Source organism: Protomyctophum bolini (genome assembly GCF_963924005.1).
Source record: "Protomyctophum bolini genome assembly, chromosome: 11".
Lineage (NCBI taxonomy): Eukaryota > Metazoa > Chordata > Actinopteri > Myctophiformes > Myctophidae > Protomyctophum > Protomyctophum bolini.
In genome coordinates this window covers 39608326-39624203 of record NC_137872.1, presented here as the reverse complement: position 1 = coordinate 39624203, position 15878 = coordinate 39608326, and the positions used below count along the sequence as shown (strand labels likewise).

At 44.6% G+C, this 15878-nt stretch overlaps 1 protein-coding gene across 1 annotated transcript in view; it reads left to right on the top strand.

The window, feature by feature from the left end:
* Positions 1–1453: 1453 nt before the first annotated feature.
* The window catches only part of rai1 (retinoic acid induced 1), a gene marked incomplete at both ends in the record, with an annotated part of 38428 nt that continues 24003 nt past the window's right edge, over positions 1454–15878 (top strand). Inside the window, 6 exon segments of the mRNA XM_080775199.1 lie at positions 1454–1681; positions 1805–1894; positions 3754–4107; positions 12729–12904; positions 14552–15073; positions 15824–15878. The exon segment at positions 15824–15878 is cut by the window's right edge and continues 363 nt beyond it. Of these exon segments, the coding sequence (XP_080631325.1) occupies positions 1454–1681; positions 1805–1894; positions 3754–4107; positions 12729–12904; positions 14552–15073; positions 15824–15878 (1425 nt within the window).

The following is a 15878-nucleotide window of genomic DNA, read 5'->3' as shown; positions in this document are numbered from 1 at the left end:
AAACCGTTCTGGACGGCGAACTCCTTTTGGTGTTTTAAAGCATTATGTTATGCTTTATAGCTATTGAAAAATAGAAGATCTACAAGCTCATAGCGCAGCACCAAGTGCCACGTTACGAGCTTGTATAGGTCTGCTATTTTTGAAAAATCTTTGAAAAAATGCGGCGCAAATCTTTGAATATACATATATATTCTTTCAGAACAAACGTTTTTAAGTCAAATCTTTGCTTCCTGGGTGGGGGGTCATGGGGGAGGTCCCTGGTATACAACATGTTTTCAGATGGGGGTCCCGCAGCCAAATACAGATAATTCTGGGGGTCCTTGACATGAAAAAGGTTGAGCACCACTGACATAGAAACATAGGTTTTTCTGAAAACTGTCTAGAAGACATTTTTTAGAATCGTCCTCGGCTCTAAATGGGTTAAACGATGTGTCGCTAGTTGAGTACGTGCACATAGTTTCATTCGAGCAGCTGAATGAATCCTTTAGGATTCCAACGACTCCCCTAAATCGATTCCTAGCATTAGTGGGCTTCCAAATGGACCCTTCTGTAACTGTGAGAGTGTATAGGCTATACACATGGAACCAAATAATAATTATAATAATAAACTTTATTTGTATAGCACCTTTCACACGTAAATGCAACTCAAAGTGCTTCACAGGGCAGACCATACAAAGAGCAATAAAACACAGGCAAGTATATAGTTAAAACAATGGTAAAGAGCATGCACAATAAAAGCATAAAAACATAGATGGACGTGAAACAAAGCACACGGCAAATCAGTCAGAACTGAGATGTTAAAAACTCAACTAATAAAAGCAAGAGTAAAGAGGTGAGTCTTGAGTTGAGCTTTAAAAATGTCTACAGAGGGTCCGTGTCTGAGTTGAAATGGAAGTCTATTCCAGGCTGTAGGCCCATAGAAGCAGAAGGCACGCCTCACCATACAGTATATATATTTTTTCTTTGCTTCTGGGGGAGGTCCCTGGAACAACATGTTTTCAGACGGGGGTCGGCGGTCAATTTCATATATTTTTGGAACATAGGTTTTTCAGAAAAACTGTCTGTCTGTCTGTCTGTCTGTCTGTCTGTCTGTGCGTGCGTGCGTGCGTGCGTGCGTGCGTGCGTGCGTGCGTGCGTGCGTGCGTGCGTGCGTGCGTGCGTGCGTGCGTGCGTGCGTGCGTGCGTGCGTGCATCACCAGTGGAACGATAAAGATAATTAGCGATCAGAGATAAGAAGAAAGCTCACTGGTCGGCTCAACATCACTAACGCTCTCTCTCTCTCTCTCTCTCTCTCTCTCTCTCTCTCTCTCTCTCTCTCTCTCTCTCTCTCACTCCAGAGTCCCCCCCCCCATATCCCCCCTCCCCATCTCACCTCCCCTCCCCCTCCCTGCTCAAGCCACAGGCGGCAGGAGAGACGGAAGGCGAGCGTGCGCGCGAGAGAGAGAGAGACACCATGCAGTCGTTCCGAGCAGAGCGCAGCAGCAGCGGCCCCGGCGGTTACCACAGCAACCAGCCCTGTTATCAGCAGGAGTCGTCACCGCCGCCGCCGCCACAACCGCACGAGCTGTCGCGGCTGGAGAGCTACCGCCAGCACCCGCACCACCCCCACCCACAGCACCCGCACCACCCCCACCCACAGCACCCGCACCACCCCCACGCCCAGCACCCGCACCACCCCCACGCCCAGCACCCGCACCACCACCACCACCAACAACAACAACAACAACAACAACAACAACAACCGGGGGGCCCCGGAGGCCCCCACGCGGCCCGGACGCCGTCGGGCTATAACGAGGCCCACCAGCTGGCCTCGTCGGAGGGCATGCCCCCGGGGGGCGGGGGAGGAGGAGGAGGGGGAGGAGCTACGGCCAAGGACTGTTACGGCCAGCCGCAGGTGAGGGTGTGACGACACGTTATAGGGCTGACCTCGATTAGTCGAATAGTCGACGAATCGATCGGAACGGGTCTCAGTCGACTGACCACCTCTTAGTCGATGTTCAAAAAAATATATATATATTTTTTCTTTTCCCCACAAAATATTATTGTATTATTCCACTAGGTCTGTGGGGGACATAAACACATTTGAACATGCTTTCTGACTATTTTCAATCAATCTCCAATGTGCATGTGGAGTGTGTCTGCCTGTGTGGCAATGTGCCACTGCCTGTGACTTGAATCGCACAGTGCACTGGCCTGATAGACTCCAGAATCTCAATCTCACCTGCTGTGCTCAATCTGGCTAATGACAAGCCTCTCAGTCGATGTTCACCTGCTCAGTCGACTAACAGCTAATTTATTCATATTCATTTCGACCATACAAATCCTTAGTCGGGGACATAGCTCTATACGATACGTATGGCGATACGTGGCTGACGGTGCGATGCGTGGGCGATGTTGGTTCATTGTGGCGATACGATACGATTCAATTCAACGTATTTAAAGCCGCCCCGCGTCCGAAACGATCGAGAAATGAGTAATGACAGACTTACCGTGTGGGGGTCCCCAGGGGGTCCCTGTACTGTACTGTACTGTACTTTCCTGTCACTGTACTGTACTGAACCACCCCAAATCATCATATATACAGTTAATATGTGTGTGTTTTTTAGGCTGCGCAACAGTGACAGTTGTTGCACTATTTTGTGCTCGGACGCACAGCCAGGGACACACATAGCTGTCTATAGGAGTGGTTGCACCACTCAAAAAAAAAAATCTAAATTCCATCATTCCTTTAGCATGTGATGTGTCAAACTATAGGGGCTTTTCCTGATGCATGCCTGATATAGTTTGACACGTCACACTTAAAGCATGATGACATTTTTAATTGTTTGCCTTTTCTAGGTTCTTAGTGGTACGGTCACATATTATGGCAATTATAAAAAAAATTGCTCAACATATGCACGTTAGCATCCGTCAGTTTCTAAATGCTGGGGACCCATACTCCAACATTTCTAACGTAAAACCTTGGTGTACTCCACATGTCCGGGTTCACAATGGGGCTCTATGGGCTGGCAAGTAGACTAATAGTGCAGTTTTTTTTAATGGCAAATATATGAATATGGATATAAATAAGTAAATGCAGTGGTTATCTGGCAATAGATATTGAACACATACAGTATGGACAAACCTGTACCTCGACATGAACACAGAGAATACACACATTAAAGGAGAATTTCATTCTAGAAGGCTTTCTTACCTTTATTTGTAACAACTGCAAATAAAGGTAAGAAAGCCTTGTAGTGTGAAATTCTCCTTTAATCAATAGATGTTTCGATGCAGTCACTACATCGTTACACCCCTAGCAGCATGGGACTTGCACACATAGACATCAAAGGGGGCTTCAGCCCCTGCCCTTGGCTTTTACCCGTCTGTAAAACAACTGCCCTCTCCGGGCCATGAATGCAGCATTCACTATGGTGAAAGAAATGCTAATGTCCCCCTCCTCTCCTTTCCATGCCATACCGGAAGGCAGCATTCAGGAGAATTGCTTTTTTTTCCCGAAGTCTCCTAAACAAATTTGTTTAGAAATCCAATGGCGCGTGTACACCCACATCTCCACTAGCTAAAGAGTGCTTGGTTGCGCCCCCCGGAAATAGCCGATCTACAAGCTCTCAACGTGTCGCGTGTTGAGAGCTTGTAAATCTGCTATTTTCGCTATTTTTTTGGTCCAAAAAGTGCCCTCTTATATATGGGATTTCAGCCCCTCCTGCCTCTCTCTCTAACACTCTCTTGCACGTCTCCTCATGCCTATATTAGCAGCAGGCCTACCCCGGGTACCCCGGGACCAACGCCGGAACGGGGAACAGCGGCAGCGGCGGCGGGGGGAACGAAGGAACGGCGCCCCCTCAGGCCAACAAGAAGCCCTCCTACCGCGGGAGCAAAGTGGCCCCCGGCTCCGTCGTGTCGCCCGGCCAGCACCTGGTCCAGCAGCAGCAGCAGCAAGGCCCCGTCGGTGGCGGTGGCGCCGCCGGCGGCGGCTACGCTAACCACATGGCCCCCGGGGGGGGCGGGGTGGGTTCCTCCTCCTACGCCTCGGCCACGCAGCAGTACATGAGCGAGGGCCACCTGCACCAGAAGTGGGAGGAGCCGGGCGGCGGCGGCGGCACTCAGGTGAAGTTCATATAGGTCGTCACTCACTGAGAGTGTTTCCTCACTTTTAACACTTTGTTATTAAATCATCTTTAGTTTCTCTCCACCAGGCTGAAGGCATGGGGAGAGAGTATGTTTTGCACTTCGTCCGTCTGTCCGTGTGTCCGTATGTGTGTGTGTGTCCGTCCGTCCGTCCGTCTGTCTGTGTACAGCTAATCTCCGGCACCGTTAACCCGGTCGATGTCAAATTTTGCACACACACTCCCTGGATGGCAATGATGAAGCTCTGCCCCAGAATTTCCAGAACGGCCTGTTATAGCGTCCCCAGGAGGCCACTTTGTGCAAAAGAAGTTTTTTGACAGTACACCTACAGATTTTGTCCAAACATCACGCAAATTGGTAAACAGTCTCTCTACAGCCATTCAACAAAACAGGTCTTTCAGATTTCTCAGACTCCATCCCGATTGGCTAAGATTGGCTTCCAAAGTTAGCAGGAGTGCTCAGTTTCAAGCAAAATGCTGCAAATCATGAACACATCGTGTGATTTCCGTTAAATTGTGCACGCACATTCCCACTAGGCCGAGGAAGAAATGCCACGTGAACATTTTCAACTCAGCCTCATGGTGGCACTATAACTTGCCGAAAAGTGTTTTTTACTCTTAAAAACTATATTACTGTGATCGTCATGTGATCAAGACGTGTTTGTTTGATTTCTCATAATCCACCTTCATTGCCTACGATTGGCTTCTAAACCTTTCAGGAGTAGCCCGCTTTGTACCCGTTTTGTACAAATTGCCACAACTACTCAACGCAGCGTCCGATTGCAGTGAAACCAAGCCGCGTCTCACACACACACACACACACACACACACACACACACACACATGTTGGTTTCCATGAAGTGTGGGAACCAACAGCAGGGCCATCACTCTTGGGGACACCACTTTCCAGTGGTCCCACAGGCCTGAAAAAAATCAGGCAAGTTAAAAAAAAAATCTTTAACACAACTATCACCTCAGATTCTAGATTGGATGAAGTAATTTCACAGACTTGTCCTGACCATGCATCTTGGGGACCTATATTAATCCGTCTATTGTGGGGACTTAATTTGCATAAATCACACACCTGTTTTTTTACACCAAAATGGGGACTCAATGTCCTGGGGACATCTAATCAGTTTCATACTGAATTTTATGCAGGAAGCTTGGCGTACAGATACAGACTTACAGATTCAGAGTGGACCCTGTAACATAACCCTCAAACTGTCTGAGTCTGTCTCACAGGAGAGGCTAGAGAAGACAGCTGGGCACTGGATGCTTTGAGGAAAGAGCATATAATATGTTCACTAGATTTTACTGGATTGATACTTGACATTATCTTTACAATATAATTGTGTTGAACATTAAATGCACTGAATGATGTATGCATGTAGATCCTTTTGTAATGAATAAAAAAACAGACAAGATGTATTGGCCATAATAACGTAGGGCAATATCAACTGTCTATTTTCAGGAACTCAACAGACATGTATATGACCTGAATGTTTTACTTAAACCATTAAGAACGCGTGACACATCACCTTAGCTTTTCACTGCTACCATTCTTTTTAATGTCAGCTATTGAAAAATAGCTGACCATTTGTCATAGCTGGCTCTTGGCCATGTCAAACATTGGGATGCAGGAGACAGAGCAACAGTGTAAGAAACTGTATTTATTATGCAGGCCTTAACATTACAACTTAAAGAGGACAACTATGAGGTGTGGAGTCAGTGATCAGTGGTGTGGTGGTGATGGATGTGTGGAACATGGTGTGGTGTGTGTGTGGATGGAAAGAATAAGGTAAACATAGTAGGAAAAAAATGACAATGCTTTTTTCTTTTTTATAAAGTATATTTATTGTTTTTTTAAAGACAAACAGACATTACACAACAAGAACATAATAACAAACAAAAGAAAACAAAAACAAAAACAGCTCAGGCACAACACTATTATAAATAAAAAGATTGAATATACAAAGACATGACAAGGACAATGAACCATAATGACATAATGACATAAGTGACTTTCAAATTTTTATATACTCCCTATCAGGGAATACCTCCATACAGTACATTAATACATATATTAAAAAGGCAGACAATAGTTATCATAGGCACCAAATCATTACAACAAGAGCAGACCCATGCATGCTCCACTCAAAGGCGACAACCGCCACCCCTCCAGGCGGCAGGGCCACCGCCCCAAGAAGCGGCCCCGATGCAACGCATCGAGACCCCTGCCCGGGCGACCATTCCCCCATACCCAAAGGGCAGACAAGCCCCCACCCAAAGCAGAGCACCCACTAGGGAAGAATGCTGGCATATAAGATATCTAAGGTTGGTACGGAAAACCTCCAAGTATCGTGGCAGACAGTGTGGTTCCAATATGATTCAAATAAGGGTCCCAAATTTTGTAGAAAGTCTCCAATTTAGAATGCAACATGCATGTAATGTATTCACAAGGAATACAGCCCATTATAATGTTATGCCATGATTTATTTGATAGAGCAACATCCTTGATTCAAAACAAAATAATATTTTTCCAAGCGTTAATAAGTTACGCATCATCATCGTCTCCAGTGATTGATCTTTCTTGATGAGCTTTCTTCATTTCTTTAATCCCTAGAATAGAGTCACTACAATCTGAGGCACTGTGCTCACTGTTGTTTGGGACATATTCCTCTCGATGAGCTTTCTTTATTATAGGGATTGAGTCACTACATTCTGAGGCACTGTGCTCACTGGAGTTTGGGACATATTCCTCTCCACTGTCTGGTGTTGAATACAATATTTCAGAGTCATCAAAGCTTTTGGTCCTCAACTGTGATGAAATAACATCATCTTGTTCACTGTCTGGAGTTGAATCAAAGAGTTCATCAGAGCCATGAAAGCTTTTGGTCCTCCTCAACTTTGGTGAAAGAGGATCTTCTTGTTCACTGTCTTCAGATGAACTGAATAGATACCTTAACGTCTTGGTGCTTGGTAAGCACAGTAATTTGTCAGTTGAGTCAGTGAACTCTTTGTGGTGGTTTGCTGGAGCCATGCGTGTCTGTGGGGCAGGCTCCATCCCCTGGTGCACACATACACACACGTCGTAGAACATCTGTGAAGAATAAGATTCATTGAATATTTTAGACAAGAGGTAGGCATGTGAAGGTAGTACCCTTGACTACTGTTGTTGAATTCACTTATTGTACGTTTAATAATATCACTAGTATTTCAACATCCTGATTTAGTCCAATACACCAGTATGTTGGACAGTAGGCATTCAAACACATTTTGTATGTGGTCTATGAAGACTTTTAATACAATTTAGGCTAAAATGCATGACGGGGACAGACGTCTTCTGAAGTTTAATTTATTCAGGGTACAAGCTTGCTTAAATACACACACATATCCACAACTTAAAACATGCCTTTTGGGGACCCCATGTTAATGTGCATGATGGGGACATAAATGTCTACTGAAGTTTGAATTATTAGCTTGCGTAAATACACACACACACCATAAAACATGCGTTTTGGGGACCCCGTGAGGTGTACATGATATTACTAGACATTAGGACAATAAAATAAACTAATTATGTTGGACAGTAGGTATTCAGTACACACTTTTAGTTATGTGATCTACAATATTTAGACTTTTAATGCCCTTTACTTTAGGCCAATGTGCGTCACGGGAACATACATGCTGTTAGAGTTTTTAACGGGCCTGACAATTAAAGCCTGGACCCGAACTGGTCCAGCCCAAGGCTTGGCCTGGCCCAAAACATTACCATAATGTTAAGCCTGATAAGCCCCAGTAAAGGAATGTTGCAGGCATGTCATTCAACATCTGGTTAGAATAAGATTCATTGAATATTTAAAAGACAAGACGTAGGCATGTGAAAGTAGTGCACTTGACTATCAATGTTGAATGCACTTTGAAAGTTTCTTTGGATAAAAGCGAGTTCGAAATGACTCATGTAAGATAATGTTACTAGTATTACAACATCCTGATGTAGTCCAATATACCATTTTGTTAGATAGTAGGTATTTAGAACACACTTTCAGTTTTGTGATATATATAACACACTTTAAGCTAATGTGCATCATGGGGACATATAAATACACACACACATGTATTCTGAAGTTTAAATTATCTTGCCTTCAAGCTTGCATAAATACACACACACACATACACACACACATCTTAAAACATGCATATTGGGGACTCTGTGCTAAATGTGCATCATGGGGACATCTCTTCTGAAGTTTAAATTATTTTGCCTTCAAGCTTGCATAAACACACACACACACACACATCTTAAAACATGCATATTGGGGACCCCGTGCTAATGTGCATCATGGGGACATATATGTCTTCTGAAGTTTAAATTATTCCGCCTACTATCTTGCATAAATACACACATCTAAAAACATGCATTTTGGGGACCCCGTGAGGTGCACTTGTTAAACTGATATTACTAGATATTAGGACATTAAAAGAAACAAATGATGTTGGACAGTAGGTATTCAGTACACACTTTCAGTTATGTGATGTACAATATTTAGACTTTTAATGCCCTTTACTTTAGGCCAATGTGCGTCAAGGGAACATACATGCTGTTAGAGTTCTCAACGGGCCTGACAATTAAAGCCTGGACCCAAACTGGTCCAGCCCAAGGCTTGGCCTGGCCCAAAACATTACCATAATGTTAAGCCTGATAAGCCCCAGTAAAGGAATGTTGCAGGTATGCCATTCAACATCTGTTTAGAATAAGATTCATTGAATATTTAAAAGACAAGATGTAGGCATGTGAAAGTAGTGCACTTGACTATCAATGTTGAATGCACTTATTGAAAGTTTCGAAATGACTCATGTAAGATAATGTTACTACTAGTATTACAACATCCTGATGTAGTCCAATATACCATTTTGTTAGATAGTAGGTATTTATAACACACTTTTTTGTGATATATATAACACACTTTAAGCTAATGTGCATCATGGGGACATATAAATACATGTATTCTGAAGTTTCAATTATTCTGCCTACAAGCTTGCATAAATACACACACATCTTAAAACATGCATATTGGGGACCCCATGCTAATGTGCAATACAGGGACCACGTGAGGCCTACTTATGTTACACTGATTAGGACATTTAAATAAAAGTGGGGTACAAGTGGAAAAGGCATGCTGTGTTGCTGAAAACCTCTCCACAAACCTCTCTAGAGCACAACTACAAAGATTTGGATTACATTTCCTCTACTGCAACAATCTCACTTTGAATATAAATAAGTAAGTCAGGCTTATATGTTTGAGAACATGTCCTCACCTTAGTCCGCCATGGCCAGTCAGTTTCCATGGTTGTAGCTCAAATTTTCACCTGGTCTACTGTGGTCTCACAGCAAAGAGACTTGAGGTGAGGTTTCTCTTCTCCTTGCATAATTATGTTCTTCCTCTGTTTATTACCCTTATACTTTGTCTTATACTTTCCTGAACCTGCTAGTCACCAACCCCACCACAACATGCAGGGAAGCGACTATTTAGGAATATGTATCAACATTGATATCAATATGTATGGCACCTGAATTTCCCAAGGATAATCAATAAAGCTTGCACAGTACAGATGGACAAAAATAATAAGTTAACGCTATTTTTGGTACATTCTGATCTATGTCCTTTTGCTAAATCCGGTTGCAATGTAGGCTCATCAATTGCAAATTAAGTAGATGGTTTTTAGTATCAAGTATACAATAGTATTAAATTAATGGTATTATTAAATATGACAATGTTTGGTTTCACTGTCTACATGGGCGACTTTAACGCACTCTGAAAAAGCTGCTTTGAACAGTCCTGACATATCTCTGCACAAGACAGTGGTCGGAATGTGAGGTCGAATGTGCACTCCACTGTACTGTACTGTGCTGCGCTGCACTGCCCTCCACTCCACTGCACTGCACTGTACTGTACTGCACTGCACTGTACTGTTATCCACTGTACTGGTATCCACTGTACTGCACTGTTATATACTGTACTGTAATACGCTGTACTGTACTGTACTGTACTGTACTGTACTGTACTGTACTGTACTGTACTGTACTGTACTGTTATCCACTGTACTGTACTGTACTGTTCTGTTCTGTTATCCACTGTACTGTACTGTACTGTACTGTACTGTACTGTACTGTACTGTACTGTACTGTTATCCACTGTACTGTACTGTACTGTACTACATTCCACTGTACTGCACTCCACTGGTATGTACTGTACTGTACTGTACTGTACTGTACTGCACTGTACTGTACTGTACTGTACTGTACTGTACTGTACTGTACTGTACTGTACTGTACTGTACTGTACTGTACTGTACTGTACTGTACCATTACACTTACTATTACACTATTACACATATTAAATTATTACACTATTACACTAGTACACTGTTTACGCTATAACACATATTATGCTATTACACTAGTACACTTTTTACACTATAACACATATTATGCTATTACACTAGTACACTTTTTACACTATAACACATATTATGCTATTACACTAGTACACTTATTACAATTACTATATTACACTTAATACACTATTACACTTATTACACTATTACAATTATTACACTATTACGCTATTCTACTATTACACTTATTAGCCTATTACACTATCCCTCTATTACACTTATTACTCTACTACACGTGATAGACTATTACACTTATTATACTATTACACTATTACTCTTATTCCACTAATACACTTATTACAATTATTTCACTATTGCACTTATTACAATTATTTCACTATTGCACTTATTACACTATTACTCTTATTACATTATTACACTTATAATCACATTGCTCCATATTAATCATTGACAGGGGTGATCTTGTGTTCTTCAATGTGTTTTGGCTGGGGACCCCCAGGCAATGCTTTGACCATGTCTCGTGACCCCCGCCCCGCCCCCCTCCCCAACACCAATACAAATTGACTCTATACATATTTTGGCAATACTGTACTGTACTGTATTCCACTGTACTGTAATGTACTGTACAGTACTGTTATCCACTGTACTGTACTGTACTGTACTGTACTGTACTGTACTGTACTGTACTGTACTGTACTGTACTGTACTACATTCCACTGTACTGTACTGTACTGTACTACATTCCACTGTACTGTACTGTACTGTACTGTACAGAGAGACCCCCCCAGTGAAAACTCCTGTAATGTAGTGCACCATTCAAAATGTGTTCAGTTGATCAAACTTAGCTACGGTCCCCGTAACGCTGGTTTGAGCTTATGTAAACTTATGTAAATCTCTGATCTGTGATTGGCTAGTAGTGTTTTTGTGTTCTCACACACACTCTCACACACACACTGCAGTACCAACTATCGCCTGCTGGGGGATGTCCCCATATTTAACACACTTGTCATGAACTGTGTGTGTGTGTTCATGAACATGAAAACATGTTTTATGGGACTTGCTAAAAAAATTACACCAGACACATCAGCAACCTCTCCCCTACCTCCTGAATGATTTGTGTTATGGGGACCTACACATTTGTCCCCATACTGTTTGAGGTCCTCTGTAGGTGACTGTGTAAACAAGCATGTGTCCCCATTATGACGGAGGAACAAACGCACACACACACACACACACACACACACACACACACACACACACACACAAAACATGATTATATTACTCCTAAACATTTTGCCAAACATCACACACAGTACTCCTATCCTCCTGGTGGAGACCTGTGGAGGCACTTTCTCTAGTTCATCCTTCACTGCTGGTGTCTTTTCACTAACTCCACTGCACGCACGTGTGCCTTAAAATAGCGCACACAAATGTCCTAATGTCGGAAAATAATCCATGATCGTTCTGTGAAAAAACAGAGCCGGGAAAGTCGTATTTAGCAGGCGAAGATTTTTAAAAACAATTCTCTGGACACTCGAGGATCGGCAGTCTTTGTTACATTTTAAATAAGAAAATGTATTATGGAAATGCGTTTTTTTTATAGTATTTTAACGCATTGTGTGTTTTATGCAATATTGTTTTTCATTGTTGTAGACTGACTATAGAGCGTCGCAGTCACGCCCCCTTTCCTGACGACGCCAGGCCCAGGAAATGAATCCCAATGCATTTTTCCCATAGACTGAAAAAGTATTTATTTAAAGACCTTTTAAGCGTCGTACGAAGCCAACTGGAGTCGTGACAAATCATGACAACAAACCCAATATTTTGGACCAAACAAATAATTACAAAAAAGAAAAAAAGTGTTGTAATTAACCTGCTGTTTTTTTCTACTTTCTAATTCTTTGTTTGGCCCAAAACATTGTGTTTATTGTCATGATTTGTCATGACGAGAGTTGTCTTTGTCCGCGGCGTCAACGTCTTTAAATAAACACTTTATGAAAAGTCTATGAGGAAAATGAACGGGGATTTATTTTCAGGGTCTCTCTCTCGAGGGGGGGGGGAGGCGGGTCTGCGACGCTCTATATAGCCTGGTGTGCCCAAAGACACATTTACATTTTATATGTCAAATTTAATGGACAATAAAAGTTTTTTCATCATTCTTTCTTTTCTCTTTCATCTCAGCTGTCTCAGTACGAGCAGGAGATGGTGGGCGGGGCCCCGGCGCCGTCAGGCTCCACCCAGCAGCAGTACATGGACCACCACGGCATGCTGGCCCACTCCTCCTCCTCCTCCTCCTCCTCCTCCTCGCAGGCCCACTGCCACCAGAACCCCGCCGCGCCTCCCGCCGGCGTCTACAGGTATATACAGGAGACGTACACATGGAGTATTTTCTCTCTTTTTTGAGTGGTGCAACCACTCCAAGGAACAGCAATGTCCGTGTTAACCTATGTGACGATGTATGTATGTGACAACAGTATGTGACTTTAATGAGTACCAGTAGGGGCACTGTTGTGCCAGAAACAGAGAGAGAGAGAGAGAGATAGTGCTGCACTGTTGCCTGCTAATGAGAGAGAGAGAGAGATTGAGAGAGAGGAGGAGGAGGAGGAGGAGGAGGAGGAGGGGGGGGGGGTGCTGGGGGGGAGAGAGAGAGGGGAGTTGCACCACTCAGTTCACACGAGTGTGATTTTTTTTGCATGTAAAGCACTTTACATGGCGTCTTTTTAGCACATGAAAGGTGCTATATAAATAAGGTTTATTGTCAGGTGAAACGTGACATACAACAGGCCCGTTTTTTATTAGCGACCTATAGTCATAATTGAGCTATATAGCCTGGAACTCACCTATGCTTTTTATGGCATAAAGGCAGCTCCCGGCAGGATCCGCCGGGAGAAACTATGCGCAGCTGCGCGACATGAGACTAATTACTTAGAGCGACAGGGAGAGAGAGTGTATGTGTGTGTACATGTTTGCGTGTGTGTGTCAATTTAACAAAGGTGCAGACGATCAGAAATCAGCAGAGAGTGAGAAATGTTTGCGCTACTCTATGCCGAATTGAAGTGGACGATGATTGAGAGCTAACTAATATGGACGTAAAATGAAGCCTGTCAGTCCTTGAACTGTAAGTCGCCATATTTCTAGATCCGTTTGGGCCCAGCTGGCCATTGGCTGGCCCAGACAACGAGGCGGGACTTCCCCCCCTTCTTCTTCGTTGGTTTTTATTTTGACTCGAGCGGGGGGGGGGGTGGGGGTAGAAAATACACAAAAGCAGCTTGCTTGATTAAACAATGTTTTATAGAGGGTATGCGCGTGACATCATCAAACCCGGACTTTATGCAGGAGCGCAAGTGTCAAAAAACTACATTCTGGTTTTGACAGCCCATACATCCACGCAGAAAAGTCATATCTGATTGCATTAAACAACATTAAATTATGTTAAACTCACTTTGCATGTTGCTTTGCCACTCAATTTGCCACTCGATGTGCCATTCACTTTAAGCATGCGCATACCCTCTATAACTGGAAGGCAGCATTGCCTATACAATGATGCAATCGCAACTGTCAGCGCTGCTAGTGCAGTGAGTGCACACACTGGGAAGTGGGAACAATTACAACCAAACAACACACTATACTACTACTACTATTTCTTTTTTTTTGGGGGGGGGGCCTGGAGACTCGAGGCTCGTTTCAATTGAAACGATTGAAACATATATAAGGCCGCCACTATGGAGCTATGGGGGTTTTTGGGCCCAATGACAGCGCCACAACAGGCCATTATATGAACTTTCAGGAAGTCCCGATTTCCTTAGTGACTTCACAGAATATCTGTCTGACTGCCCCCCTGCTGCAAACCATGTGACTCCCATTGGATATGCATTGAGGCGGCCATGACGCGCAGAACACACAGGAACACAAGTGTGGCTGTGTGCGTGTGTGTCTCAGGTGTGAGCGAGGCCCATACTGTATGTCATCATTTCTCGTCATTATTATCATTATTGTCATTCCAGCAGCCCACACCACCACCCCCACCCGGCCGGCCCCGGCGGGGCCCCCTCCCTCCCCCTCATGTACCCCCAGACGACGAGCCACCTGCACTACCCGCAGCACCACTCGCCCTCGCCCACGCCACTGCCGCCGCCCTACATGGAGAAGTGCGGCCCCATGCCGCCGCACTGCTACAACAAGGGCTACGGCATGGCGCCCGGCGCCGCCTCCTCCTCCTCCTCCGCCTCCTCCCAGTACGCGCGGCAGATGAGCGGCCACACCGGCGCCCTGAAGCAACAGCAGCAGGGGGTCGGCGGTGGCGGCGGCTACGGCAGACCCCCTCCGCAGAACGCGCCGTACGGCTACCCGCAGCAGCAGCAGCCCCCGCTGCCGCCCCCCTCCTCCTCCAGGGGGGGCTACGAGTCCTCCCAGCCCTCCTCCCTGCAGGCCATGGTGGCCACCCAGCAGCAGGAGGCCCACCCAAAATACCAGCACTACGGCCAGCAGCAGCAGCAGAGCTACTGTCTGTCTGAGCTGACCGTCAGGTACAGTACGCCCGTTGTTGTTGTTGTTGTTATACACATTACGTTGTAATTTAGCTATTGGAAAATAGCAGTTCTAAAACGGGTAGTCCCAATACTTCATTCTGATTGGCTGGTTATCGTCACGTGACCGGTGTAAATTTCACCGATAACCCACTCCTTCAATCACTTTGTATCATCCTGCAGCCTTGTAGCTGAACTGGGGAAGGGGAGTGCTTGGTTGCTTTACAAACACATGCCGTGCGGGCGTCTATAAGCACCGCCCGGCTCATATGACTGTGAATGTGTGGCTCCAGGCAGCCCCGTAAAGACATCAAGCGCTATTCTCCCGTCAGGGACTACAGATGAAATGTAGCTTTGGCTAACTCTGGCCCATTTACATTGATGTGAAAACTGACAATGATTAATGAGCGTTGTCCCTGTCAAATGAATAAATAAATAAAAAACATATAGGCTACTTGCCGAGCAAAACAAGGAAGTGTTGTCGCTGGCTCTGGTGGCGCAAAGCGTAGCTACTTTTGTGAATGTAATAGTTTTATTAGGTTAATATTGCTATATGTTTGTAACCGTTTTAGAAAAGCAATAAGCCACTCGAGGCCCCAGCTTACCGGGTATTTTACACTGGCTGGGAGGGTAGAAGACCCTCCGCTGCGCAGTCGGGTCTGCCTACGTGTGTAAGACAACTAATGGTCGTATTAAAAGGTGTCATTGTGACCTGTGACCCCGTGTCCCCGCCCATGTCCGTCCACGCAGGTCTCCGGAGCAGTACTACCAGACCTGCAGCCCGTCGTCCAGCCACTCGCCCGCG